This window comes from Stigmatopora nigra, unplaced genomic scaffold, assembly GCF_051989575.1.
Source record: "Stigmatopora nigra isolate UIUO_SnigA unplaced genomic scaffold, RoL_Snig_1.1 HiC_scaffold_25, whole genome shotgun sequence".
Lineage (NCBI taxonomy): Eukaryota > Metazoa > Chordata > Actinopteri > Syngnathiformes > Syngnathidae > Stigmatopora > Stigmatopora nigra.
Window position 1 is genome coordinate 3,519,025 of NW_027551604.1, and position 26,423 is coordinate 3,545,447.

General features: G+C 38.6%; 2 protein-coding genes across 2 annotated transcripts in view; one reads left to right on the forward strand and one right to left on the reverse strand.

The window, feature by feature from the left end:
- Positions 1–10,974, reverse strand: part of enpp1 (ectonucleotide pyrophosphatase/phosphodiesterase 1) — a 14,433-nt gene extending 3,459 nt beyond the window's left edge. Inside the window, exons 1-18 of the mRNA XM_077710941.1 lie at positions 10,583–10,974; positions 7,688–7,754; positions 6,608–6,674; positions 5,429–5,526; positions 5,283–5,362; positions 5,026–5,145; positions 4,605–4,714; positions 4,444–4,509; positions 4,294–4,366; positions 3,675–3,783; positions 2,835–2,966; positions 2,697–2,728; positions 2,440–2,567; positions 1,928–1,997; positions 1,618–1,705; positions 1,208–1,380; positions 1,053–1,092; positions 241–401 (exon numbers count right to left, since the gene is read on the reverse strand). Coding sequence (XP_077567067.1) covers positions 241–401; positions 1,053–1,092; positions 1,208–1,380; positions 1,618–1,705; positions 1,928–1,997; positions 2,440–2,567; positions 2,697–2,728; positions 2,835–2,966; positions 3,675–3,783; positions 4,294–4,366; positions 4,444–4,509; positions 4,605–4,714; positions 5,026–5,145; positions 5,283–5,362; positions 5,429–5,526; positions 6,608–6,674; positions 7,688–7,754; positions 10,583–10,696 — 1,728 coding nt within the window. The 5' untranslated portion in view covers positions 10,697–10,974. The remainder of the gene's footprint in view (positions 1–240; positions 402–1,052; positions 1,093–1,207; positions 1,381–1,617; positions 1,706–1,927; positions 1,998–2,439; positions 2,568–2,696; positions 2,729–2,834; positions 2,967–3,674; positions 3,784–4,293; positions 4,367–4,443; positions 4,510–4,604; positions 4,715–5,025; positions 5,146–5,282; positions 5,363–5,428; positions 5,527–6,607; positions 6,675–7,687; positions 7,755–10,582) is intronic.
- A 3,870-nt stretch (positions 10,975–14,844) lies between these two features.
- Positions 14,845–26,258, forward strand: kcnk3a (potassium channel, subfamily K, member 3a). The gene is made up of 2 exons (XM_077710947.1): positions 14,845–15,253; positions 23,874–26,258. Exons 1-2 carry the CDS (start codon positions 14,971–14,973, stop codon positions 24,782–24,784), a joined length of 1,194 nt encoding a protein of 397 aa, XP_077567073.1. The 5' UTR covers positions 14,845–14,970; the 3' UTR covers positions 24,785–26,258.
- Positions 26,259–26,423: the final 165 nt, after the last annotated feature.

Genomic DNA, 26,423 nt, shown 5'->3' on the forward strand with positions numbered 1-26,423 from the left:
AACGATGTGGGCGGTATGTGATTCTATGATTCTCACTATGATGCTCTTGTAAATTGTATGTAGTGAATGAATGGTAAATCACCATTCTTATCTCATTGGCTCACCCATAAAGAGGCCCGTTGAAAAGACACAATCATTAGTATGACTTTGAGCATCTTAGTAGGGATGTTTACAGGTGAAACCCTCATTGACTCTCCATTCTAACCACAAGTTTTGTTTGTTTTAGAGTGAAGGACTCACCGGATTGGGGATGGTATACGACACCCACAGAGCCATGTGCCGATCTTGACTGTAGCCCGTGATGTAGTTGGAGTGGGGAAGCAGGCAAAAGGTTGCATCTGGCTGGACGACGATGGGAACCCCGAAAGGATGGTGGAGGCGACGTAAGCTAGATTTGACATCTATAATAGAAAAGAACATGTACAGTGGAAGCTGTATTACTCTACTTATACTAGTACAAACACATTACGAAACATTTTAATTAGGGGAAAACATTTCGGGAAACAACTCATTTTGTAAGTAGAGATAACACTATTTTTCAGGTCATAGTATTATGTCAGTCAATTGGGATTGGAGTTTATTTGAATGGCAGCCAATTGGGATTTCTTTGTATTCTATTGGATCATTGAGTCATAATATTATTCCAAGAATTCTATTACGGCATTTTGTGGTGGGACATTATTCAACAGGCGTGAGCGAACAGGCACACGCACGCATGGATCTTGAACTGTATAATACAAGATTGAATAGAATTTGATTTACACAAAACAGAGAAAAACATAGCAAGGTTTGGCTTCCATTCATTTGGAGAAAAGGCGATATTATACTGACTTCATCGAGTACAAGGGAACTTTAGCCTACGGAAAATAAACAAGGACCAAACGTCTACCGCACTGCTGAACTGCTGGAAGAAAAAAGTCTAAAAATACAACGCATTCTGGCACTGTGAATTGCAAGTACACTCACAGCACTGAAACCACATAAATGAGTTCCCCTTAAGGCTCTCATCAAACAGCAGCATGAATGTAAAAAGAGAAAAATAAGACACTCACTGGCATTTGAAATCGGGCTTGTCGTGTCCATGTCTTTATCCTATAAGGAGGAAATATTGCATACTGGAAATGATACTGTAATTGATTTTGTGCTTGAGGTATGTATTGGTACCACAATTGCAATTCTCTTTTGATCGTAGGGAATGAAAGTTTACCTTTGCGCCACAAGTGCAGTTTAGTTCGAGAGTAGCGTGGGACTCATTCGCCTCACATGGGGTGTCGTGGGAGAGCTGAGCAGGGTGAACAGGGAGGTGGACAGGATGAGTCAGGAGGTGGTTCAAACTCCCGTGTGTACCGTTGTTTGGAGCGGGAGGGATGCCAAGAAGATCTGAAGTGAAGATATTTCACATGACTTAACAAAGCTTCATGTGTTTGCCTCATTTTTATTATGCAGCCATGTCAAAAGAGCCTTGAGCCAAATATACAAACAATGTCAACACAGTGTTATGCCATTCAGTGATGAATTATTCCAATTCTATTTGTGACCAAAACATTTGTACTATTTAACTGGAGAAAAATTCTTATTTATTAATCATGAGCAGATGAAGTCATAACTATCACTTACCACACATGAGGTTATATAATTCAATGTTCTCAAAAGGGGACACAGTCAAGTTACTTTTAAATCCAGGACCATAACCGATGAAGATTGCCTGGAGAAAAAAAAAACAGATCTGAATTTAGTCTAATAAGTACTGTATGTAATCCATGTGGTTGTTAGTTCATTAGAGAATAAAGAAAAGGAAAATATGAGGAATGAGGAATGCCTTTCTTAAATCCTAGCTATGTGATGGCCTCTCATTTGTCAACATTAGTACATTTTCTGTAAACACTTCCTTTAAATAATACTGACCAACAAGTGGCCATTGTCTCACCTGCATGTTGGTAAAAAGGTTATCGGATCCATGGAAACCACCTGAACAGTACTTAATTTCCTTGCGCTCTCTGCACACATTAAAAAAACAAAAACACACTTTATTTATAAAGTATTTATTTCAAGACGGTATCCTTTTCAAAGTCAGATTTTTCTCTTGCGCTTATCTGCAGTCTTTTTTGGCAAAACTTAAAACCCTTGAATGAATGTAATAGTAATGCACTTTTCCCCCCCACAGACTAAACACATGAGGGCATGAGTGGAATTTCTAAACCGGACGTGTGAACTACTAGACAGCCGTGTTGTTTCTTTAAGGTATTGTCTGGATTTTTAGTGAGGTTTTCCGCTTTAAAATCTGGGATTGTTTCTTTTCCTTTTACGTAAATTCCTGATGTTGCCTTGCCGACGATGCATGGTTGTTGAATACATATGTTGGATTTGTGAAAACTGGTACAGTATTGTTTTTATGTTAAGAAAAGAACATTTAAAAAAAAAGGAAAAATAAGGACTTACAGTGCTGCTTGCCAACCTTCTTTCATATAGAGGTGTCCTCTCTCTATCCTCACATTGTTGGCAAAATGAAAGCGTTTAGGGAGATTCTCTTTAAGGTACGCCTTCATTGGCTGCTCAGGGGTCCTGCACTTCAGAACAGACAAGAGCAGGCAGCAACACATGGTGAGATGTTTGACACAAGAGAGGAGCGGGCGGGCACATCATCTTTCATGCATGTGTATAAATCCAACGAGTCAGGCTGGGAATTCTCTGCATACCGACAGGTTCTTCACCAATCCCTCGTAGTCAACTGGGGGGAGAGAAACAAAAGGGTGTTCACAGTGAGGAAAAGGTCAGGGGCCTGGTTCTGAGGGCGACTGGGAGGGCAGGAAGTTGGGTGTGGGGAACTAACTCACAGGAAAAGAAGTCGTCTGGCAAGCGGCTGGGCCTGATACGAGCAGCCGGGCCTTGGATGACAGTGAAGTTTTCAGTGTTGCTCTGGTATGCAGACACAAACTCTGCTCTTGCACATGTTGCTTCTTCCATACCTGTGAGAATATGTATCAAGTGACATAGTATTTTTTTTCCTTGGAAGTTACACTAAATGGGACACGTTTGCTCTAAGGTGGAGAATTACTGCCATGGATGATAATAGATGTTTTTATCACTTGTTAGTTTTGTGAGTGTGCTTCATTGCGAAAAGCCGCAACTAGTTATAACCATTTGAAACAGATGTGGGAGTCGACACTTGGAGGGAAAAGATACATTTTAAGTGGAGAATGTTTTATATTGCTCCAATTATTTCTGTAACAAATGATATTGCATTGTAAATATGGTATTCATTAATGAACTCGGGGGAACAAACCTATCTTTTAGCAAGGGCTTTTCAATCAATATTTATTATACCCATCTTTAGTAATTTGTACATCATCTTACTAAACGATCATCTGGTAGCACTTAGTCCACACACGCATTTCCGGAGCTCTCTTTGGCACGTATCTTTAGTTCTAGGGTGACGAGTACAGTGACTCAACCAAGTTAAACATTTGGTTGGCAAATGGAAGCCTCAGGGGCCATCTGGGCCTGCTGGATGTTGTTGACTCTAAAACCACGGAGACTTCAGAGGAACTCCATTGACACCATGCTAGTGTTGTGACATTTTCAATGACTTTTTGTAAAGTGCGTTGATTTTAGTAATTTATTGATTTTTGCTGTAATGTTTACCCGCAGAGGCAGGCAAAGTCTTCGAAACTCACCGTGATCCGACACAATGAGTAGGTTGACACAGCGATGCAAGTTCCTCTCCATCAGACCATTCATTATAAGCCCAATAATTTGGTCCACATCTATTAAGGCATCGACGACCTGGAGAAAAAAAGTGAACATGAATTAAATTCATTCATAAAAAATCAGAGTAATCAGTGATCCTCATAAAATTGACTTGGTTGATGCCTAAGGCTGTATACATGAGTGAAATGGCAAGAATATTAGGTTTTTTTAGTGCCCTTGTGGGCATGTTTATTGGCACCGGCACAGCCATACAGCCTCAGAAAATGATAAACATTAAACTGCCAGAATTAGCAGTGGCATAACATTCTAATTTGGATGTTTACCAGGGTAAAAAGTTCACAGGGAAGTCCCTGCAGTTTGAACTTTCTGTCTCTCTGGAGATGAATGAATTCTGGTTCAACAAAACGTCATTCTTCACAAAGTAAACCATTAACACGTATGCAAGTTATTGTAAATTTAACATTAGACTTTAACACAGCCTTTCAGGGATTGCGGTTACGAAATTACTACAAAATTCCAACATTTTGGCAACCATTTAAACCAAATCATGAGAGATAAAAATGTCTTATTGAGACGTTGCCTTACCTCTCTGCTATCTGGGCCATAACGATGTCCTGATGCGTCGGGCTCCTCCAGGTACAACGTGTAAAAGTCAGGTCTGGAAAATCACACAGTCAGCTTTTTGACAACATTGCAGTCAGGTGGATTTGTTGGAAACTATGAAGAACGTGATACCGTTCTCCTTGTCCCAAATCCAGCCACTCAAAAAGCGTCGACACTCTTGTTTCGTAACGGATGCTCCTACAAAGAGACAGCGACGTGAAAAAAATGGTTACAGTATGACCTGGGATGATCACATGGTTGTGTATAGTAGTGTGATCAATGCCCGCTCTTACCTATCGTAAACTTTGTAGAAATCTGGGTAGCTACCATTGATGGCCACGTCTGAGCCAGGCCAGAAGAAGGTTCCGGTTTTTAATTTGTTCCGTAGGGCAGTGATCCAGACCTGAAGATAAATGAGGAGATGACAAAATGTTAAGAGGACATTGAAGACAAAGAAGGCAAGGAATTTGGAGTTTGGCTATTAAATCAAAAGAACTGACGCATGCTGACTGCATCTTTAGTCGCCTGGAATGAAACATTTCATCAGTCAATTTGTGTGAAATGTTTGCAAACAAGTGGAAAATTAAGAAAATAGATTCCATTGCTTCTTTATTCAAAACTACAAAATGCAAGGTACTTCCCCAAACGTAACAATACTTCTTCTGTACACACCCTAAAAAGTACAAAGCCTAGTGACTGGACACATTTACTTACCGGCTCTCCCTGGTACCATTTGGGGTTGAATTTTTCTTGAGTTTTTAAGGAGAAAAATGCATTCTGGGTTGCATCATACATCTTGTTGTCTACTATCCCATGGGACTCTGGGTAAAGACCCTGTAGCGGAGTGAAAAAAAGCTCAGCGTCATTGTAATCTCCAATTTAAGCCAAATAAGATTTTTGTATTCATAATTGCCCAATGATTACTCAAGAATAAATGAAACATTGAAAGAAATTTTGCAGCCATGACTCACCGTGACAATAGAGTAGTGATTGGGGAATGTTTTTGTAGGATACATTGGTCTCATATGTGGAGTGCTTGTACCCAAAGCTCCTATAAAACAGTGTTTTTACAACACAAGATGTTTCCTGTCATAGAATTGCCCCTTTGGCTACTTACGTAACTTGTTGATCACGGGTAAGTGGCTGCCATGATTTTTCAGATAATCCGCCCGAAAACCGTCCAAGGAAATTAGGATGAGGGGCGACCGGGAGAAGCTGGGTAAAATTGGAAAGATATGTGAGACCCTTACAAGGATGGACAGGAGTCCCGCTGACTCGGGCAAACAAAAGTTGGTCCTAAGGCGCCATAAGGAGATGCACAAGCAATACTGGGAACAAAAGGAGACGATCAGAATGACAAATGGATCTGCTGATGAGAACTTCATGACCAAAAGATTTCTATAAGGCCCAGTTGTTGTCTTTGTTTCTCCAAGACAGTCACACATTCTTCATGTCATATTATTTTAGAATCTCTGCTCAATGCTATGTTGATTAGGGTTTGAGTACAAAGCATGTTGAACTCAATTGTGTCTGTGTCGACAGGGTCGGAATTCTTATGCTTATTAAATTATTTTTAGATGACAGCACTGCCAGTGAACTTTTGAAAGCAAATGTTAACTGTTTTAAGTGGTTTCTTTTAATTGTTAAAACACTTTTTTTTAGCTGCTTCTTCTTTTGGACACTTTGAATAAAAAAAAGGAAGGATATTTCCAAATTAAGCATCTATTTGTCTTGATAATTTAATCAAATTGGAGCTGGAAGTTACAAAGAATGTTTATGTCTTGTAATTGCGGAAAACACCAAAACTAGGCAAAAGGTTGACTGTGTGGAACTTTTTTAAAAAATACGGAAAATAGTAAGATGATGCATTAACAGCCCAAAATATTTTCAGGAAGTTTGAGCAGCTTTTTTCCATAACACAAAACAGACATACAAATTCATAGTTGAGTCATTGTATGGCATTACCACAGACGTTTTTTTTTATCCCACTCCAACATAAAAACTGTTAAAAAATATACATATGTTTTTTAAAAGGGTAGAAAAGATGGAACATCCAGGCAGTGAGGAACAATTCTTTTTGTTGTCCACAGCCACAAGCTGAGACCAGATTGCTGGGAACAATGGTCTCCACTTACCATCAAATGTGGGTGTCACTAGTGAATGGTGTTATTTACAGAACCACAGCAGGATAAACTGGTTACATAAAGAATTAGGGGAATGGCCTGGTAAATTTAGATTAATTGGTTCATAGAATAGAAAAGCTAAATGTCAAAACACAAAGAAGTAAAGTTGTTACCTTGGTGGACACTGAGGCTGATTTCTTGTTATTGATTCATCTAGATGTAGCCAGTTCTCACCATTATCTGAGGAAATGAGGCTGAGTCACACTTATGTACAGTATCAGAGCAAATTGGAGCCTTAATTTATTTGTGTTTATATATTATTCCTTTGACAATATTCATTATGTTATTAGTGGATTAGTTGGTAACATCTGTGCTGCTCGTGTGGGTGTAAAGCTCATTGTTTATCTGCTTTATTGATTTTATCTTCAAATAAGCCTTCATTAACATGAATATGTATATTTTCTTTGAACCGTAATCCCTGTTTTTCTTATTGGCAGAATAACTCCAACTGTGGAGAGCCTGCCAATCACCTCACAGCAGGTCAACTTCTGACTGCACATATGGCCAAACCTCTCTGAGAAATTTTCTGCTTCACCAAACCCAAGTGCGGCCCTAGACTTAAAATAGGCTACTGTGTAGAAGCGCGTTCCTGTGGTAAAAAGTAGGTGAAGGAAAAGCCCTGAACTCAATGAAAGCTTTCTTTCCAATGTTTTCAATCTCTTTCGACATATTTTATGACCGATGTACAAGAGCAAAGAAAGATGCACTCATGTCTCTCATGACAAGGTTGCGATGAAGTCTATTTTTTTCCCTATGTCGCGCTAAATGGGAAATATACGGTAAGTAAATATGTATGGGCGGTGGCGTAGGAGAGAAAACACCCCACCCAGGAAGGCAACAGAGCCTCGGCTGCCTGCGCCAGACTTGGCTAACCTGGTCTTATTTGAAAATGAATTCACGGCACCCTGTGCCAGCCATGACTCCAACTGACAAATAGTGGGTGTCACCAGACTGTCGACGAACTGTCTGCTATGGTAATTTGACCCTCCCTTTTGCGGCGCTTGAATTACTCACAGAGGGTTTTAGGGTTAGGGGGGACTTTTTAGAAGACGGAAAAGACAAAAACTAAAAGAGTTTGCTACATTTGGAGCACATGCTTTGAATTCCATATGTTGGTTGGCACCCATGCAGAGAAAAACAGTCAATAGAGGTCACAAATGTGGAATAATGTTGCAATTCAGAAGGAAACCTACCTTTTTCGGGAGGTTGATATGACAAGGCCAGTGCAAGAATGAGAATGAGTAAGCAGACAAATACAACCTGGAATAGAAAAGATGTTGGGTTTCATCACAAAGTTGAAATGAATCAATTTAATTGTAAATCCTTACAATATCACTTAATATGTTATCAGGACTTTTTAAATGGTTTGGGTGGGGATGCGAAATATACTCCAGTGCGACTAATGTGTGCAATTATTGACACATTATTATAGAATTTCTTGTTTTTTTTTTTTATTATAGCGCTCTAGAAGTGGTTTAAAATACTTTGACTTTTAAGAATTTTAGACAGATTTTTCCATTCTGAATCTATTTCACGTCTATTGCCGACAAAGTTAGCAACCAAGTTAGGAAATAACTCCAATAAACTAAGGCTAAAAAAACGATCATTAATTTTGCATTCCCAACCTATAGTTTGTAATCTGTCTCTTCTTATGCCACAAATGATTTTCAAATGGTCTTTATGGTCTGTAATTGGTAAGCTGCATCTTTCTTGGATGCCTTGTTGGGAAAGGGAGTGGGGCTATATAATTAGAGGGGATTTTTGATGGTTGAGTTTATATAGTTTAGGGAGGGTCTGTTTCGTCACCACATCACATCAGATTTGAAGTGCTTGTTTATCGTGGAAAAAAAAGAACAAATAGAAGCGAAAGTGTTCTAGTCAAAATATCCGGGTTACAGTTAAGTTAAGTTTAGACTCATTTGGAATGACTCACATAAAATCATAATAACACTGGTGAAACAAACAAAACAAGTGCATTTATGTCAAGACATGCACAAATAAGACAGCTCAATTCATCACATTGGAAGTTTTTTTATACAAGTCATATTCATGAAAAACAACTATTTAAATGTAATTTCTTTGCAACCTTATTTTATATAATGTATCTTTAGATTTGTCCAAAATTGAGGGGAAAAAGTAATACATTTCTGAGCTATCCAATAAGGACTTGGTATTGTGTAGTATATTAATATTTAGACTACTTCAAACAAATGTATATTTAAGATTGTATCGTATTTTGTGGAATTAATATGTCAAAGTGGGAACCACATGTGAAAACCAATACCAATTACAGATTTCAGCACATTTTAGTTCATGATATTTTAGTCTATCATGTCTGTGCGTCAATCAGAAAGATTGTAAGGTGGAAAACTGTTAAAATCTTAACACCTAAGTTCTACATTTTTGACAGTCTTTGCTTAGAGCTGTTATTTTCAAACATATGTCATGTACTTGGAAACCTGACATGTTTTGATCTATATTGGAATAGTGTTTGCAACAATTGTACAATCTTTGCTGCACATACATTTGCTTTATTATGATGATATTTGTCTTTCACTCAATTAAAATTGTGTATTAATCCCTGTTTGCCAATGAGAAAAAAACTCTTCACAACTGTAAGAGGAGCATTAAAGTGTATGTTTGAAGTAAATAGATTCCCCTATGTTTTAAGCAAGCTCTTTTAGTGCAGTTTAACAATGACCAATGTTACAATTATTAACAGATGCAGAGTATCTAGCTGTGTACTCCAGGGAGTACGTAATAGATTGGAGTCTCCAGTTTGCCCACACATGTCTCCAATCAAAGTGGTCCAGTGGCATTGAACTACATTTAGTGCAGAAACCATTGTAAATGTGCTCAAAGGTGCAGCACTGAAAGGTCAGATGCATCATGTTTATCCATTTTGGCAAGTTGAACTTGTGATTACATTATGTTGTATGGTTATATTTATTTATTTGTGTGGCAAGCAAACACACACAAATAGTCCTATTTTAAAAGACCACTTTTGACTTAAAAGTTTACGCTTTACTATCGTCACATGCTATTCAAAAGGAGCAGGAAAAGGGACCCTAAACACTCCCACATACTAACCCCCTCTTAACTGTTTTATGAGGGTGGGTCACTCCTGTCTGCTGAAATATGTGTCTTGGCATTGGAGTGAAAACATTTTGTTTCCATGTTTACACACACTCACGTATGCAACCTTTGGACCCACACTCAAAAGTTTAAACTAAACGCCTTGGATACATGCTTATATAAACAAACCAAATAAATTCATAAGCATTTCAACTTGTGCACACCAATTCAAGAAACATTCACGTCTTATCACCATTGAGCAGCAAATGATAGGACCAATCTGGTTTTCAGAATAGATAAAACTGAGTTTACACTATACAAGTAAATAGAGTAGACACTCCCAATAGCCACCACCAATAGATTATAGAATAAAGTAGTCCTTTATTCATTCCCCATTGGAGTTTTGCAATAATTGGAATACCAAGTGGGATTAAATTGCAAAATACATGTAACATATTAACATGTTGATATCCATCATATCTCATCCTTGTATGTATTACTTTATGCTCATTAATTTGGCCTATATATTTGTTGTTGCTGTTTTTCCATCTCATTATAAGGTTGTCGGGAAAAAAGTAGGCCAAAGTAGTTCAACTTTCCACCATTGGACTAGGACATGAGGTTTAACTCATTGACTGCCATTTAACTTGGGAGTTATAGTAGTGAATTACCGGGTTAAAGTACCATTGACGACAATAAATGTCAAATTCATTAGAGATGTTAGTGGACACCATTAAAATAGATTGGACCTCCATCAATGTCAATGGCAGTCAACCAGTTAACTCTTTCAGTACCATTCATGACAATAAATCGTGTACCATCTCAGTCCAGCTATGCATTTAGTAAATGTCCAATGCATTAGAATAAATAGGTTCAAATGGATTGGACGTCACTAGTCGTCAATGGCAGTCAATGTGGAAAACACGCGCACCTAAAGTTAGGAAATTGAAATGTGCAACTAGTTTGTGCAAATCAGTTTCGTGCAGTTGGCTAGAAAACAACCCAAAACATACCCCAGCGATTATTTTACAACGATTGCTCTTCTTCTGGGCCATTTGACTCTCCGGTTCCGACGTGCCAAACGGGGACACCGCATAGTCCTCTCCCGGCTTGGATGCTCCTTCCATGGCACTCGGGTGTTCCCGGTACACACGCTCCTTACCGAGAGGCAAAAAGGCAGCCAGTGTGTTCCCTGTTTGAGTTTAAAGAAAAAAGGAAAGAAAAAGAAAAAAAATAAAGGAGGGGGCGTCAGGATGTGGCAGTTTGCTCGAAAGATCCGCCTTTTTTTCACTGACGTCTTCAACGTTTGAAAAGTTCCACGATTGCAAACAAAAATGTTTATTTCCTTCCTAGGAAATTGTTATCTGCAGTGACTTTTCAATGGGAAATTCCCTTGCCACGGCACTTTTGGAAGTTGTCAAGTCAATTGTGTTGCATTGCTTTGCATTGCAAAGTGACGCTCTGCAAAAATTTAATGAGAATAGGGCGCTCCCTCCTGTCAGTGCTTAGAAATGTTTTATATTTCAGTAACTTGGAGCAATAGATGAGTTTTACCTGTTTTTAATCATTTGTGGAACTATTATTTGTCATTATGGAATTTTGTAATACTTGTCAATGGATGTCTTAACTGGATTCATCCCTGCTTAAGTGTTGTTTTTGCTTGTGTTGGAGTTTTGTAACTTTTTCTTCTTCTCTAATGTTTTTTATTTACATATTTTATTTTGTTTAGCTGAACCTCTTGCCACAGAGAAAACTAGGGTGAAATTGCAGTACATTTTAATAAAAAGGGGGGGGGGGGAAACAACAACAAAAACAATGTATTATCTTCAAATTCCTTACTGTTACAATTGCAAACAACTGGTAAGCAAATACCCACAAGATGGCAATATTTCCTCACTGCAAACAGTGGTCTACTTGAATTCAATTCATTTTTGTATTTAGTGATAGAAGAAGCTTTAAGAAAGTCTCTAGCAGATAGATTTCAGCCAGGTTCCCTTCACATCCAGTCTTGTCACATGATAACGTGATAATTTGCTGGAACTCCTGCCTTCTGACCCTTGCCTTTTTTTTTGGACTTGACACAAACATCCCCTGGTCATCTGCTCTCACTGGATGTTCATCTCTTCCCTGCTGGTAATGTGTATTTATCTTTGTGTGTCAGTTTGTTTTTAAAGGCCATATTGTGCAACAGAACTTGTGTGTTGTTATGTGTTACACTGTGTAAGGTTGTATGAGGGTTTTCAGGGATATAGTTGTACAATGTGTGTGGTTGACCCACCAGATACATGGTGTTCTTCATACAGCTGTTTAGCAAAGCAACATATGTGGTCTTTTAAAATGGAATATCACCCTGCACAATGTAAATTTTGAAATGTGAAAGCTAAACTTTTTAAACTTGTTTAGTAGCCTTTTTCAGACAGCAATGAAAAGGTGCTTTGACCCTGACTGTGCCTGAACTTTTAAATAATGTACCTCCAAAAGCAAAAGCCAAAAGGTATGCTTAAAGAATTCATCTGCTGACAGTTATAGTCACATCCTTCCCCCTGAAACTATGTCTAGTCACTAGTAAATCTGCCATGAATTATTCAGTCGACTTGTCACGATCCGCAGTATGCTCTATTGAAAGCTCCCGTCAGCTTCAGATTCACAGACATGCTGGATGTTTTGGTTCTGCTGTTTGCTTCGGTTTTCGTCACCGAATCATTGAAACACTTTCTGACACATGCTCCTTGAGATTCAAACAGGGCAGATGTTGCAACTTTACTGTTTACCCTAGAGCTGGGTTATCAAACCTACAGCTCGTGGGCCAGAAGTGGCACACACGGGGGCTTTTTTTCTTTGTTTGGCTGCTTAGATAACTCACTACTTTTCTGGTGGAGCCCCGGATGTCAAATGTCAATTAGAAATCCAGTTTTAATTGCTGCATTTAAGAATAATAAATCCCGAGTGACATCATGTATAAAGCAATTAATTTACAAATGAATCCATTTCATGGATCATTAATTTTGGAGGATGGCTAAGGGTCAGAGATTCAAATGGAGATCAGTTATTAATCTGCCACTTCCTTTTATTCGGATTGGAAGCACAGGTGTTGCTGGCCCATTGGAGTGCCAATAAATGGGGCTAATAACTATAATTACTAATTGGAATTGGATGCATGCAAAAAAGAATTATCAACTGACAACAGCAGCTGCGGCGAAACCATACAGGCAGTTCAAATGTGAGACTTTAATTGAATGTCAGATGAATGCTGCGAGCAATGGCGGCGCTACAATAATGAGATGTGAGAAGCTCAAGGGCACGCCTTCCAGGATGCTTTGCTACTTTGAAGTAGGCGGAGTTAAGACTCATGGACGGATGGAGCGAGGACCTTTGATGGTTCCTGTCTCAGTGGCTTTGCCTTAAGGATGTCCTCATATTATGTCATTATATAATGTCCTCTCCAGACATATTCCAGTCACCCTCATATACCTCAGGCTTTGATGATGATTGCAAAAAGCATTATAGCTTGGACTGTAGGTTTAAATAAAGCAATCTTCTTCATTTCTTCATGGAATACAGCAAAGTACAGAAAATTTTCTATGTTTGCTATTTTGCACTGTAGAGACCTCCTAATTTCGGTTGTACAATGGTACACTGGTACAAAAACTATAATGGTAATTAAAAACGGTTTTGATAGATGATTCATTTTGAGACTTTTTAATTACTTTCAGTCTATTATTAGCAAATGTTTGAAGGACTTTTGAGTTTGACACCCATGTCCTACCACTCCCCACAACACATAAAATTGAGACCAATAGGTTCAATGTTGTAAAATCTGTGTGTATCTGCCCATTCCAATTTTTCAGAATGTCCTAATTAGTGATGTGTTTCAACAATGTGCCTCTGAGGATCATTCAATTTCTTCATAGTTGGAGTTTTGTGGTCACCTCTCTCATCAATGACACTTGGTTACTTACTCTGTTGGGATAACCACCTCTAAAACAAACCTTTCTTGTCCCAGACGTCTCATTTAATGATGAATATAACCGCCTTGAAGTGATTTACACACACTAAATTAAGAAGATCTTTGTGTCCTTGCCCCAATCCAATCACTGGGGTCTTCAGACAGTTCATCATGGTGACATCATTTTGGCTCTGTTATGCTATGTCAGAAATATGACAGATGACAGGCACCAAGACATCATCATGACATAATGGCAAAGCTCTTCCATTTGTTTTCATCTTACTTGTGCTCAGGATACTTTAAATGTGCTCTATTTTATTCTCATGTGAAATCTACTATCCTTATTTTAACCATAATTAGCATTTTGTTGTGAACACCAACAGGTTCTAAAGAATATCTAAGATTTGAGACTTTCCCAAAATTGCAGTACATAATAAGGGTCTGCTTTATTCCTGATTCTCAAACTGCCCGTAGTAAGAACCTGCCAGTGGAAAATTCAGTTTCTGATGGTTCAGTGACTGCAGAAAAGTACTTTGGTTCATGAAAGTCAACTGGTGATTATGCAGTGGAGGATAGAGAGGGACTACTGGCCTGCAGCTTATATGTCCTGCAGGTTGGCATGATATGCACATTCAGCTCCTGTTTTTTTGTAGTTTTTCTGGATGCAACCTGGAAGAAACATATGTTTTTGAACCAATTATACTGATATATATTGATTGGAGATTAAATTTTGGTTGTTTCTCTACCTTACATACATTCAATGATTTTGAGGGAGCTGGTTTATATAGAACATTGAAGTAATTTCCTTCTTTTGACCTTTGGTTGCCGCAGACGTGCTTTTAAAACTGATTTGCTGATCAAAGTGTCATGGATTAATCAATGTATTGATTGGGTGGGTGCCTGTAGAAGTCCGGGATTTGATTGGAGGATTTAGGCAGGCTCAGTCACAGTTGACTTGACTGACCTGGTTGCTGAAGCAAGAGCTATTTCTGGCATGGCTCGTAGTGTGGATTTTAAAAATAAATACAAATACCACAATATAAACCAGACCAATATACAACAAGTGGAAAATTAGTCCAGTACAGACTATAAGACTTCTCCAACTGACACAACATTACTATCACATGATAAACTTTATTTACATTATCCTATTCTAAATCTGCATTACATACAAAGGGGGGGGGGCACTAAATTGATGAAACCACACATTTTACTTTCTGGTCACACGTGCCATTGAGGGTGGGGTCATCGGGAGTCTTTGGAGGCAGGGCCAGGATTCAAGCTGGGGAGGGGAAAAGAAAAAGAGAGTGGTGCTGAACGGACAGCTCCTGCCTCATAAAGTACACACGCATCTCCCTCCCGCACAAGACCAGCATAGCCATGAACCAGCCCAGCTCCCCGGCGTCCAGACCCGTACTCATTCTTTGCCCGTCCCCCTGACACGCTGCAGCAGCCATGAAGAGGCAAAACGTACGGACCTTGGCCCTCATCGTCTGCACCCTCACCTATCTATTTGTGGGTGCGGCGATTTTTGACGCGCTGGAGTCGAAGGAGGAGACGAGCCAGAGGCTAGAGCTGTTCCTACACCGGAGCGAGTTGCTCCGTACCTTCAACTTGTCCACCAGGGACTTTGAGAAACTGGAGAGAGTGGTCCTGCAGCTCAAGCCACACAAAGCTGGTGTGCAGTGGGAATTCGCTGGCTCCTTTTATTTCGCCATCACTGTGATCACTACTATAGGTAAGTCCAGGGGGGCACTTGTTGAGGGATAAAAGTATATGATTATGATAATTCCCCAATATGAGAGCTTTAAGGTTGAGAACTATGAGGATGGTTATTATGGACTACAGGTGTCCTCTTGCAGTACATCATGTGACCATGATCATAGTGATTCGATGCATGAATGCAGAAAAAGAATAGGGTAAATACAATATTGTAAATAGAAAAACAACATGTAATTTGATATAAATGTAATATTGAAATGGAAAAATTAATGACAAAATTAGATGTTCAATTATTTTATATTGTTTTTATTCTAAGTATATGTTGTTAAAGGATGTAAAATGGCACCATGCATTTTATTGTAAGTTCGAATGTTATATTATCAATATAGTATTCAGTTTTCTCAGTATTTTCATCAAAGAAAGAATGAGAACACTGAAATGCAATACACATATGTTCATTATAATATTATACAATACAATGCACCTGCCTTGCAGAATGTCCATGCAAACATGTTACGTCTGGCCTCACAAAACCGACCAGACAGGACACCTTTATAAATAGACAATACATATTGTTCCACATCCCAGCTTATTGAGCTTGGAGCATTTGGATGAATTACAGCATTGGGGTCACCTTAACGTTAAATATGCTACACTGCCACTTTATATGCAAATGCTTCCAAAAAATGAGTGTAGCACAAGATTAACAATGAGTGTTTAGAAAATCTTTGCATGTCGGTGGTTACTTCTCTTTTTCTGACCTCATTCAATCATTTGATTCTTCTTTTTTCCCCCACAACATTGTTATTTTTAAAGAGCTTTTCAAACCTACCAAGCAGTAACTTTGTGCTCATGTGCTTAATCTTTAATCACCACCATTTGATCATCAGTGAGTCTTTTTGTTTAGCCGGGAAGTCGAAGCTGACCTGTGGCTTGTAACCCTATCAGATATAGGCCGCTAATTGCGTACAAAGCTAGTCTGGGTGTTCTGTAACCCTGCGGCTTCTGCAAACACACAGAGATATTTGTTCCAGGCTGACCATTACATATTAATGATAACACCAGCACCTTCAGTTGGACTTGTGGTTAAATGTGTTAATGCAATCCTCAGTCAAAAATCAAGCTGCAATGACCTCCTGTAAAATGGTCATGTTTAAACATGAGCACTAGATGTACTGGTCAACCGGAGCAGAACCGATAACCACGATAGGAGAGATGCTCCCACGATAGCTGGAGATTGGGCAATCTGTATTGGTGTGATAAATATGGAGGTTTTGGGGAGTCGCCTGTGTAAAAAAAAAGCAGTGGGTGAGGTCCATATCACATGTGCAACCAATCTTGAAGGTCGGGCAAGACAAATGCGAGAAATTACATGGCTCACATCCTTAGGCTGTGTTTCAGATGTGCAATAAAACATGGAAGCTATTAATCATGTACTTTTGTATGACTTTAGTTTTTACATAAGAATGCATATTTCATTTTTTCTGCATATACTGTCAGTGCTTCTTGACCAAAATCAGTGATACATCGTTTATTGCGGTTAGGGTCCAAAAACTGTTGCAAATGGTCAATAACTGCGATGTGGGGTGTGGTTTAATGGTGTCTATTTGATATTATTTGGATTTTTAAAACACTGTGCACCATTATTTATATTCCGAAGATAGAGAGCACCTACTAATGGCCAGTGAAATAATATCCAATTGTAACTTGCCTTTTTCCCCATTTTATGCTGTATTATTGTTCATACACTATAAACTTTTAAGTACTTCTACTTCAATGCAAAGCATGACTACTCTGGCCCAAGATCAACTGTGAATTAATGTAACAGAATGCAATAAAAGAGCAGACACGTGCGGCATTAAGTGCTCAGTCGGTCGAATCGTCAAATGTTTTTATACGCAGATGATCAATGAATAAAATATGTTAACTTTGGACCTCTACTGTCAAAGACAGGCACAAAAAAAAACACTGCTAGAGTTTGCATATTTAGTGGGGACAGTTATGCATTTTTAATGGTAATTACTTACATAAGCATTATAGTTATTCCCTCAGCAATGCTGATTATTGCATTAAGTGGTTGAGTGCCGGGAGACTATAGATGTTCCACATCTGTTAATTGTGATGGCTTTGATGGATATCAGATATTAAATATTAAACAAAAATGCAGTATGAGTTGAGATTGTTGGTCAATAGGGAATAGTTTCTATGGTGATAGTTTAGGAACCTTTTGGCAAATAAAGTGGGGACAGGAAGCTCCGTGAGATTTATTGGGCGGAATAGCAATTAGCTCATGTGTAAAACCATTTCCATTGAAGCAAGTAACAGCTTCCGAGCAAGGAGAGCAAACTAAACAGGCAGCTGCACAGATAAGCCATTAAAGCCTTATCCCAACAGCTTTTCAAAAATATGCTTTTCACAAAGGGTCAGTTTATCGTCCCCTGGTTTGTCTCATTTTTTTAGTATTATGAATTAACCTGATATGGCCAATTGTATCATATTTGCTACAGAAACTTTGAGCAATGTGATCCTAATGAAAATGAATGAATGAATGAATGAATGAAACTTGAAAACTGATATGTTATATTCATTCATTATCTGTACCGCTTATCTTCACAAGCGTTGCAGGGGTGCTGAAGCCTATCCAGCTAAGACTACAGAAGTAAAAATTAATCTTTCCAACAATATGAATTTCCGGTAAAATAGTTCATGAAGAAAACTGCACTTTTTACCACAGCTCATATATAATTGCTACAAATGCTTTGATAGTATGAACTGCAGGCAAACAAAATGGTTTATTTGATTAAATAAAGTTTTTTCAATACTTTTGTCCATTGGTTTATAAGATTCACATGGCATTGATTTGTGTTTGCACAGATGATTTGTATTTATTTATGAACAACAATGGCATAAAATAGCAAGTTAAATTTGATTTGTTGGGATACATTTGTTGTAGTGTAGCATTTAAATAAATCAAATAAAATGACTCTATTTTACAACATAGTGCAATGAAACATTTTCAGTACAGACACTCAAAACTGTTTATTTTCCCCCTAAAATCAATTTCTGAGTTATTTTGTAGCAGCCCATAGTAATTTCTTCTTAAATCTGATGCATTTCACTATAGTTAATTTCAACTTGGGGTTCTGCTTTAATGTTTCTCCAAAAAAAACATCACTACCCATGAAACTTCCACGTGCATTTTTAACCTCACTCGGAAAATGTGACGCAATGGAAATTCTTACTGGTGTTGTGAATCATAGGTGCTGTATATCAAAGGCGATAATGTTCACGGCAATGACGCTTCTTACTGATGTTGCTCTCTTCACGTGACTCACATGAGTGGCCATTGTTTACCTTGTGCATGTCTGCTTTATGCTCTGCCGCCTCAATGGAAAGTTACATGACTTTCTAAACAAAACATTTGTATTTATTAGACTGTGCAGTCTAGCCGGATCATCGTAATTGGAGTTTAACCAAAGTAAATAGTATATGGGAGTGAGAGCTGAGTGTGTTGAACTTGTGGCTCCCTTTTAACCTTGTTCTGGGTTATAAATATACACCACATGATGGACATGAAAAATCAGCTTTACTCTGACTAACTGGCTCTTCTTGAACTTACTTTTTTTTTTTAATGGGAAAGGGAGGGTACCTCAAATCTCATGCCCTGAAATATGAGTCGTGCTGCCACACAACTAAGAGCTTTTAGCTTTAATGTCCTTAATCCCGCCTGTGGAAATTTTTTAATGACTTACAAAGACAGGTCATTGTGCCCTAAGAAAATGCCAACCTTCTACAGGCTAAAAATACACACATCTGATGTTTGATGTTGTTCACAAATTTCTTAATTCTTAATATTTTATTGCTAGGGAGGGACTTTCTTCAATATGCCTCTAGAAAAAGAAAAAAAACATGAGCATTCACAATTTCCCTCATCACTTTCAAGGATAAGTTCATCACTCCAGGGATGTAACATGAAGCTTGGTGGTTAAAAAGCTTTCTCTGTGTTCACACGGCTGTCTGTCTCCTCGTTCCTCCTCTCGTGGACCGAAAAAGGAAAGGTATTGGGAACGTGAGTTGTGTGTAGACACATTGGTTATGATTCCCAGAACAATGATAGGATTGAAGCTACAGTTGCTGGTTGCAGTAAGAGAATGTTTACAAGAGAAGTTCAAGGTTCATAGAAACACTTTTGACATGACATTTGGAGCAAATTGAAAGTTGGACCAGAGTCATTAAATGATAAAGGAAGTCTTCATTAATCTGTTTTAAAGAGCCTTGAAAGTATACCATACAAAATAGCTGCGTGTAAAGTAGACAAAGTCTAACTGTATAGAATCAATATGATCATTTTAGCTTCCTATAAAACTAGAATTACATTCTTGTCTTTGTACACATGGTCTCCTATACAATTGGCAGCTTAGGACAAATAAACCTAGTCTCTGCATAATCTAAAAAAGCAAATACACAGTGCACGACCAACATAAAGAATTCCTCCCAGGGGGATCTGGCAGTATCATGAAATGGAGCTCTCACTCACATTTCTTACAGAGTAGTGGGGTAGCTTGGGGTTTTCATATCATCTGAGTGTGTTTTGATATGTCGCCCGAGGCACTGAGTTCTGTCTCCCAAGCATTTCAATGATGGGGGAACTACAGAGTATAGAATTTATCTTTCCTTTCCAAATATAAGACTTATATATTTCCGCACTTAACCATAAAAGTAGTGTTGAAGGTGAAACAGAAGGCATGTACTATTCTTTAAATTGATTTTTGTTTTATCATCTAGCCTTTTGTCAGGTTTAGTTATATCTCAAATGTGGGGTCTAGATGAGGGTTCTTGAAATTGCAATATAACGATAATGGCATTTAATGACCTCCCCCTTTGCCAATAAGCTCACAGCCTTTTGAAACATTACTATTGTGTAAAAGCGAGTGGGTTTCTAAGTGTTGATGTGGTGCAATCCGGAGAGAAACAAACTCCTAAACAGTGTCGAAGAACTGGTACAAATTGTTATTTATACAGTAATATAGTTACTCTTCCATGCATTAAGATAAACGGCAATTTCTGTGACTCATCCGAATAGATAATAATTGGAAAAGACTACATAAAATGTCTATTCTAAGTTGCCCACAGCACAGAAGTCATTTGGTCCAACAGCAAACCCGCCTGCTTAAAGACTGTCTCTGAGGGGAATTTGTTTTCCAATTTGTTTTCCAATTTGTTTTCCGCATCTGTTTAATATCTCAACAAGCCAACCTGAATGAACCGGTCCACTACACAGAGGGACCCAATGATAATAACAATAACAGTCACAGGTGAGTTGTGTTTACCCTTGAGGGCCGGCCGCCTTTCTAGTGCAAGCTTATGAGAACTCGTTTAGTGGGCGGTAAAATCGAAATACTAACAGTTTGACAACCTCGGGCTAAAACAACAGACTGTGAGCTTTTCTCTCTTCCGTAACGCTAATAGCATAACCATCGCAAGGAATGGCTCTTCGGTTTAATGTCCATTGGCTAAAGGGGTAACGGTAATGGACTGTTGTGCATTGCATTTAAAACAAAGGGATTTTATTGCAATAATTGCTCAAAAGTCTTTTTAAAAATGTATATGCATTTGAAAATGTTATAATGGTGAGTTAATTACTATTGCTATAGGAGAGATTAATGTTGCTCTGCAGAAGACTGCTTAAAATCCAGATTATTACTATTAATCTTATTTATTATGGATATTTAGATCAATAGTTATGAATTTAGTGAGTGATAAAAACTCATATGATGGGTCCAATTCACCTTTAATGAATGCAATGTCATTTGCGCCACAGGGTTTAGATGTTTATCAAAAGGCCTCTCGGTGTCCCTATTTAATCCAGCCTTTTTCCATATTGCATTAACGCTTTGACTGAGTAAACTGATCGTTGTGTTATGTGCTGGGTTACATGTCACTTGAGGACAGCATCTGCTTCTTAAAACCCACTGAACCACTTGAAATACGGGGCAGGGTGTCAGCACTTATCAATGGAATCAGTTGGCCGTTACAGGTGAAGGTCACTGTAACATAGAAAAGAGGATGGAGGTGAGAAACATAAATATATCTGCTTACTACATTTATAAAAGCCAAAATGCTTGAAATAACAGTGTTATCTTACATTGGTCTTGAATCATAGGTTTTTGATTCCTTATTCATACCAAATATTGAGTATAATGCTTGAAATACTGCATATTTTGCTGTTTTTTGTTGTTTTTTTGGCTATTAAGGCTGTGTGATTATTTGAAATTCCACTATGGCATTACACAACATGCTTTCTTCCTATTTCACTTTACTTTTTCCACTCAAGCCTGCCCACACGGGTGTACTTACAAAGCCCAAATGGGGCACTTGAAACACATCTGCCAGTTCTATAAAAGCCCAGGATTTAAATATTTGCTTTTGCCTTAATGGCCTTAGAGTCACATTTAATTAGTGTGCTATTGTTCATTTTAACATAAAATCAATACGATCACGTTAGTGTGCAATAAATTGTTGTGTATTGAAGGACATTGACAAATCAACACGCTGTTACTCGCTGGTAATTTAGCAAGTCGGCAACTTTTCCATGTTTGGTGGAAACCAAAGTTATTCCTTCCAAATTCTTCCCTTGATCTTTGTTGTCCTCATTGAACTTTCACTCTCCCACGTGTTCACCCCCCATCGGTGATGTTGATCCAAACGGCCATTTAGACCAGCTGTGTTGTGACTTTTAAAACAAGTTTGCATCCAGCGTCCATCCACGCCGTAAATCACGTGATTTATTTAATTAGTCAGCGCCTCGTCTCGATCTCACACTCTACTTGGAATAGCTTGCTTACTGAGCTCATGGAAAACTTCACGCCTGCCAAGTTTTCCTCTCATATCCCCTAAAAAGGAACCTGAGGAGTACATGTGGAATGGGACCTGGTTTTATTTTTACATGCTAAGCAAAACAGAAGCCAAATGGGCGAAATGTGAATATGAATCAATGAATATTTCTGTAAATATTGGTATGGGAGAAGATCCTGTCATAAACTAGACATGCAGTATTTTAGTGTTTGGTTCTTTTCACTATAACTGAGTTAGAATTAACTCTTGGATGTAGCAGATTTGCCAAGTTGTTGAATTGGACTTTTGATGTATAAGAACCACAATAATGTTCTCAGTTGAATACATTTTATCCTGCAATGCTGCTTATCAAGTTCTGTGCTGAAACCACGTTAAATCTTTCCAAACTAAATAGAGTTTGTTTTTCTATGATATAACTCACTAAAAATAAAGTCGCTGTTATTATTCTTTTTCTTAAATTCCTAGAATCCACTGTTTGGTCACATGCTCCTTTCACAGAGAATGGCAAAAAGGTCCAGGGTCAAAAGTCACTAAAGTAATGGAGTGAGATTTAAAAGACCAATGCTGTGTTTAAGTGCCAGAGTAAACATATGACGGGGTCATTTGGAGTTTGAGGTGTCTGTGATTAAAGAGACTAAGTCTGTCTTTGGATCTAAATGTGGGGAAAATCTGCTATCATAGTCTTTATTTTATGCACTCAAGTCATTGTGTGGTCACAGTTGCACTCAGAAGGGTCAGACGCTGACGTCTTTTGCACGCCACAGCTGGAGATGAAACCAAACCATTGAAAAAAAAGAAAAAGTTTCCCCGGAAACAGAGCGGGCCCCCGCTTAAAGACAGACTGTTCCGATGATATGAATACGAGCCGTGTTTATTTGCAGTTGTACGGAACATTCCCTGATATGTTCAGCCTTTTGAAGAGTGGCCTAAACGTGGATAAGAGTGGAGTCATATTCGGACCATCTGTATGTTCAAAAGCCAGTCGTAAATACAAATGACCGCATGAATAGTATTTTCATTCTATAATTGTTGAAATGAGGATGAATAGAAACATTAGTAGTGGTTGTTGTTGTATAGTGTTATAGTTATTATTATTATTGCATTTCTTGGCTTAGGAGAGCTTCAGATTGTTACCATCTGACTTCAGTTACTTATGTACTTTTTGGTATTATCTGGATTTGTAAACAGTACTTAAAATGCTCCTTATGATTCAAAGTTTTCAAAGTCCCTGCTAAAAAGGCTTTCATTACTAGTAAACACTGCATTTTACTCAATGAGTCATTTGATATACTTTATCCTTTAATTACTCAGGTGCAATTGTACACGCACAACAATATCCAGAGGGATCCAGTTTCCACTGTTGCCTACCTGTCAAGAGCATATAGGAGTCATATGTTACACTCACTTGTGCTAGTATTATATATGATACATTCCTGATCAACTTCACTTCTAGAGACAAAAAAAGCTATAGGAAGAGATGAGAAAGGCACATTGGGACCTTTTCAATTTGACACACAGCAGTGGGACTTGTCGCCTCAAGCTTCTGCGTCTGTTGTTGAAGAGCACTGTCAATCAGGTGACACAATGGTACTAATACCTTCTGACAGTTGAGATCCACCTTTACCACACTGTTCTTTTCTCAGCGATATTATACCAGCATTTGAAAATACACAGATGTATAGTGTATTTTACCTCGAGGAAGCCATCTATACATTTTTTAACATGTAGATTTGATTAATTCCGCCCTAGTAACCAACTGTATTTGTCCCTTGGTCCCACAGGATACGGCCATGCAGCCCCCAGCACAGATGGAGGGAAGGTGTTCTGCATGATGTATGCCCTCCTAGGCATACCGCTCACCTTGGTCATGTTCCAAAGTGTAGGCGAACGCATCAACACTTTTGTGAGATTTCTTCTCCATCGCCTGAAGAAGTGCCTCGGCATGAGGCGAACTGAAGTCTCCATGGTCAATATGGTGACGGTGGGCTTTGTCTCGTGCATCAGCACCCTTTTTGCAGGAGCATTGGCTTTTTCCTACTTCGAAGGATGGAGTATCTTTCACGCTTACTACTACTGCTTCATCACGCTCACCACTATCGGCTTTGGCGACTACGTGGCATTACAAAACGACGAAGCCCTGCAAACCAAGCCGGACTATGTAGCCTTCAGCTTCATCTATATCTTGACCGGCCTGGCTGTTATCGGAGCTTTCCTCAACTTAGTCGTCCTCCGCTTCATGACCATGAACGCCGAGGACGAGAAAAGGGACGCGGAACAGAGGGCTCTGCTCGCCCATAACGGCCAGGCTGGCAGACGCGCACATCGCGCCATGGACCAGGCGTCCCCTTCCTCCACGGCGTCGGGGTATGGTGGGGGAAGCCCTATCGTGGGAGGAGCGGCAAGCAGGGGACTGCGAAATGTTTACGCTGAGGTACTTCATTTCCAGTCCATGTGCTCTTGTCTTTGGTACAAGAGTAGGGAGAAGCTGCAATACTCCATCCCTATGATAATTCCACGTGACCTATCTAACTCTGACAGCTACATGGAGCAGGGAGAATCATTCTTCAACCCCCTTCATTCCAATGGTTGTATGTGCAGTTTGCATCCCCACTCGGGCATCAGTTCAGTGTCCACCGGTCTGCATAGCATCAGCATGTCCAGGAGACTCAATAAACGAAGGAGCTCCATCTAGATGGCTGGAGGAAGGCGCAATTTTAAGACCATGGGGTCGAACACTTGAGACTTGGTCTAAAAACCCCTAAAGTCTTGATTGTGACTTCTTTTTGGGGAAATTGTTGGTCGCGGTCTTTAAGCACAACACTAAACGGGAGTGCAGTATGGAACTAGGTTTGGACATTTAATGATGGGGGATTTTATTTTGGAAAGTAGACCACTCATCAAGCAGGGAAACAAAAGCATGTAAAATAAAAGTCCAACTATCTACTAAAATGGATGGGCAAAAAGCTTAGCCCAACAGTTCTGATGTTGGGGGTTTGAATCTGTGTTTGTGGAGTTTTTATGTTCTAATTGATGGCTTTTCTCTTTTCTCAATAGGATTTTTTCCTCAGGGAAAAGTGGGTCATACAAATCATTGTCATCGTGTATTCTTTACATCCACAATTTTCAGAAATGAAGGTTTTAAAGGAAAGTATTACACCCCTGAGGTGGATTATTGTGATTCCCTCATATTGCTTTAATGCATATTGTAAAAGGTCAAAAAGGGACAAAAAACTGAGTTACCACAATCACATATTCATATTTTTTTGATAAAATATTTTTTTATGACTAGTCTTCATTGTTTCCCAACAAGACTGTGGTTGTATATGGTTTACAAAGTATAAAATATAGATAACGGAATATATTTGGACTTTACTGACATTTGTTTCAGTATATACATATTCAGCAGATTTGAGTGTCTTCTCCTTTGTGTCGTGTTCAAGCCAAATGTTTTAATGAGCTTTGCCTTTTCCCCTTGAGATACTTTATGTTAAAGTTAAAAATGATTGTTCAAAATCAATCTGGAGGGATTTGGGGGGATACCAGTGATTGTTTCAACCACTGAGCCCATTTAGGACTCCAATCAGACCTCGCTGTTTTATAAAGATGAACAGGTTCTATGTTTATGTCTTCTTCCATATCTGACTTGTGTTTCCTTGTTGCCTGTTCATTCTTGCATGTATACTCACATTGTATGTACATAGTAGAAAGCATATCTAATTCACTACTGCACCTTAGATGATAGCTGTATATTTAGGACACTGGATGTCAGTGCACTTTTTTTTGTCATTGTATGGAAACAGTTTATTTTGTTATTTGCAACATGTATTACTGATGTTTTGATGACTGAGATTATTGACAGTACTGTACACTTCACAAAAAAATGGCCTAGGAGTTTTAACCGAATGCACTTTGCTCAAATAATATACATCAGACTAAATCAGGTTTTCGTACGTCTTTCCCTTATCTGTGAAGTTTTTTTTCTCCTTTAGTTATGTTTTGTTTCATTAGATACATTGTGGAAACATTATTTCTGACATCTATTTTCTACATGCAGGTACAGATTAATTGTTAAATATTGTTGAACCTAATAGAAAGACTGTAGTCAACATAATGGCATAATGGGTTTCTTTTATTCTTAATAAAACATCATTTGGTTTGAAACAAAAGTGAATGTGTCCAGGTTGTTTATTCCTTGCATTTAAAGTACTTTGGGGTCAGTCTTGCAATGAACACTGGGCCATTACTTGACATTCTTGCCTCAATAAAAGCAGTATTGGAATGAAGAGTTAAATGCAGCAGACCAAATAACCAGCAATTGATTTGGTGGCTTT

Bases quoted from the DNA above. Each gene is read 5' to 3' on its own strand.
- kcnk3a (XM_077710947.1), top strand. From the start codon at position 14,971: ATGAAGAGGCAAAACGTACGGACCTTGGCCCTCATCGTCTGCACCCTC. The intron at 15,254-23,873 runs GTAAGTCCAGGG...TTGGTCCCACAG, and splicing joins CACTGTGATCACTACTATAG to GATACGGCCATGCAGCCCCC.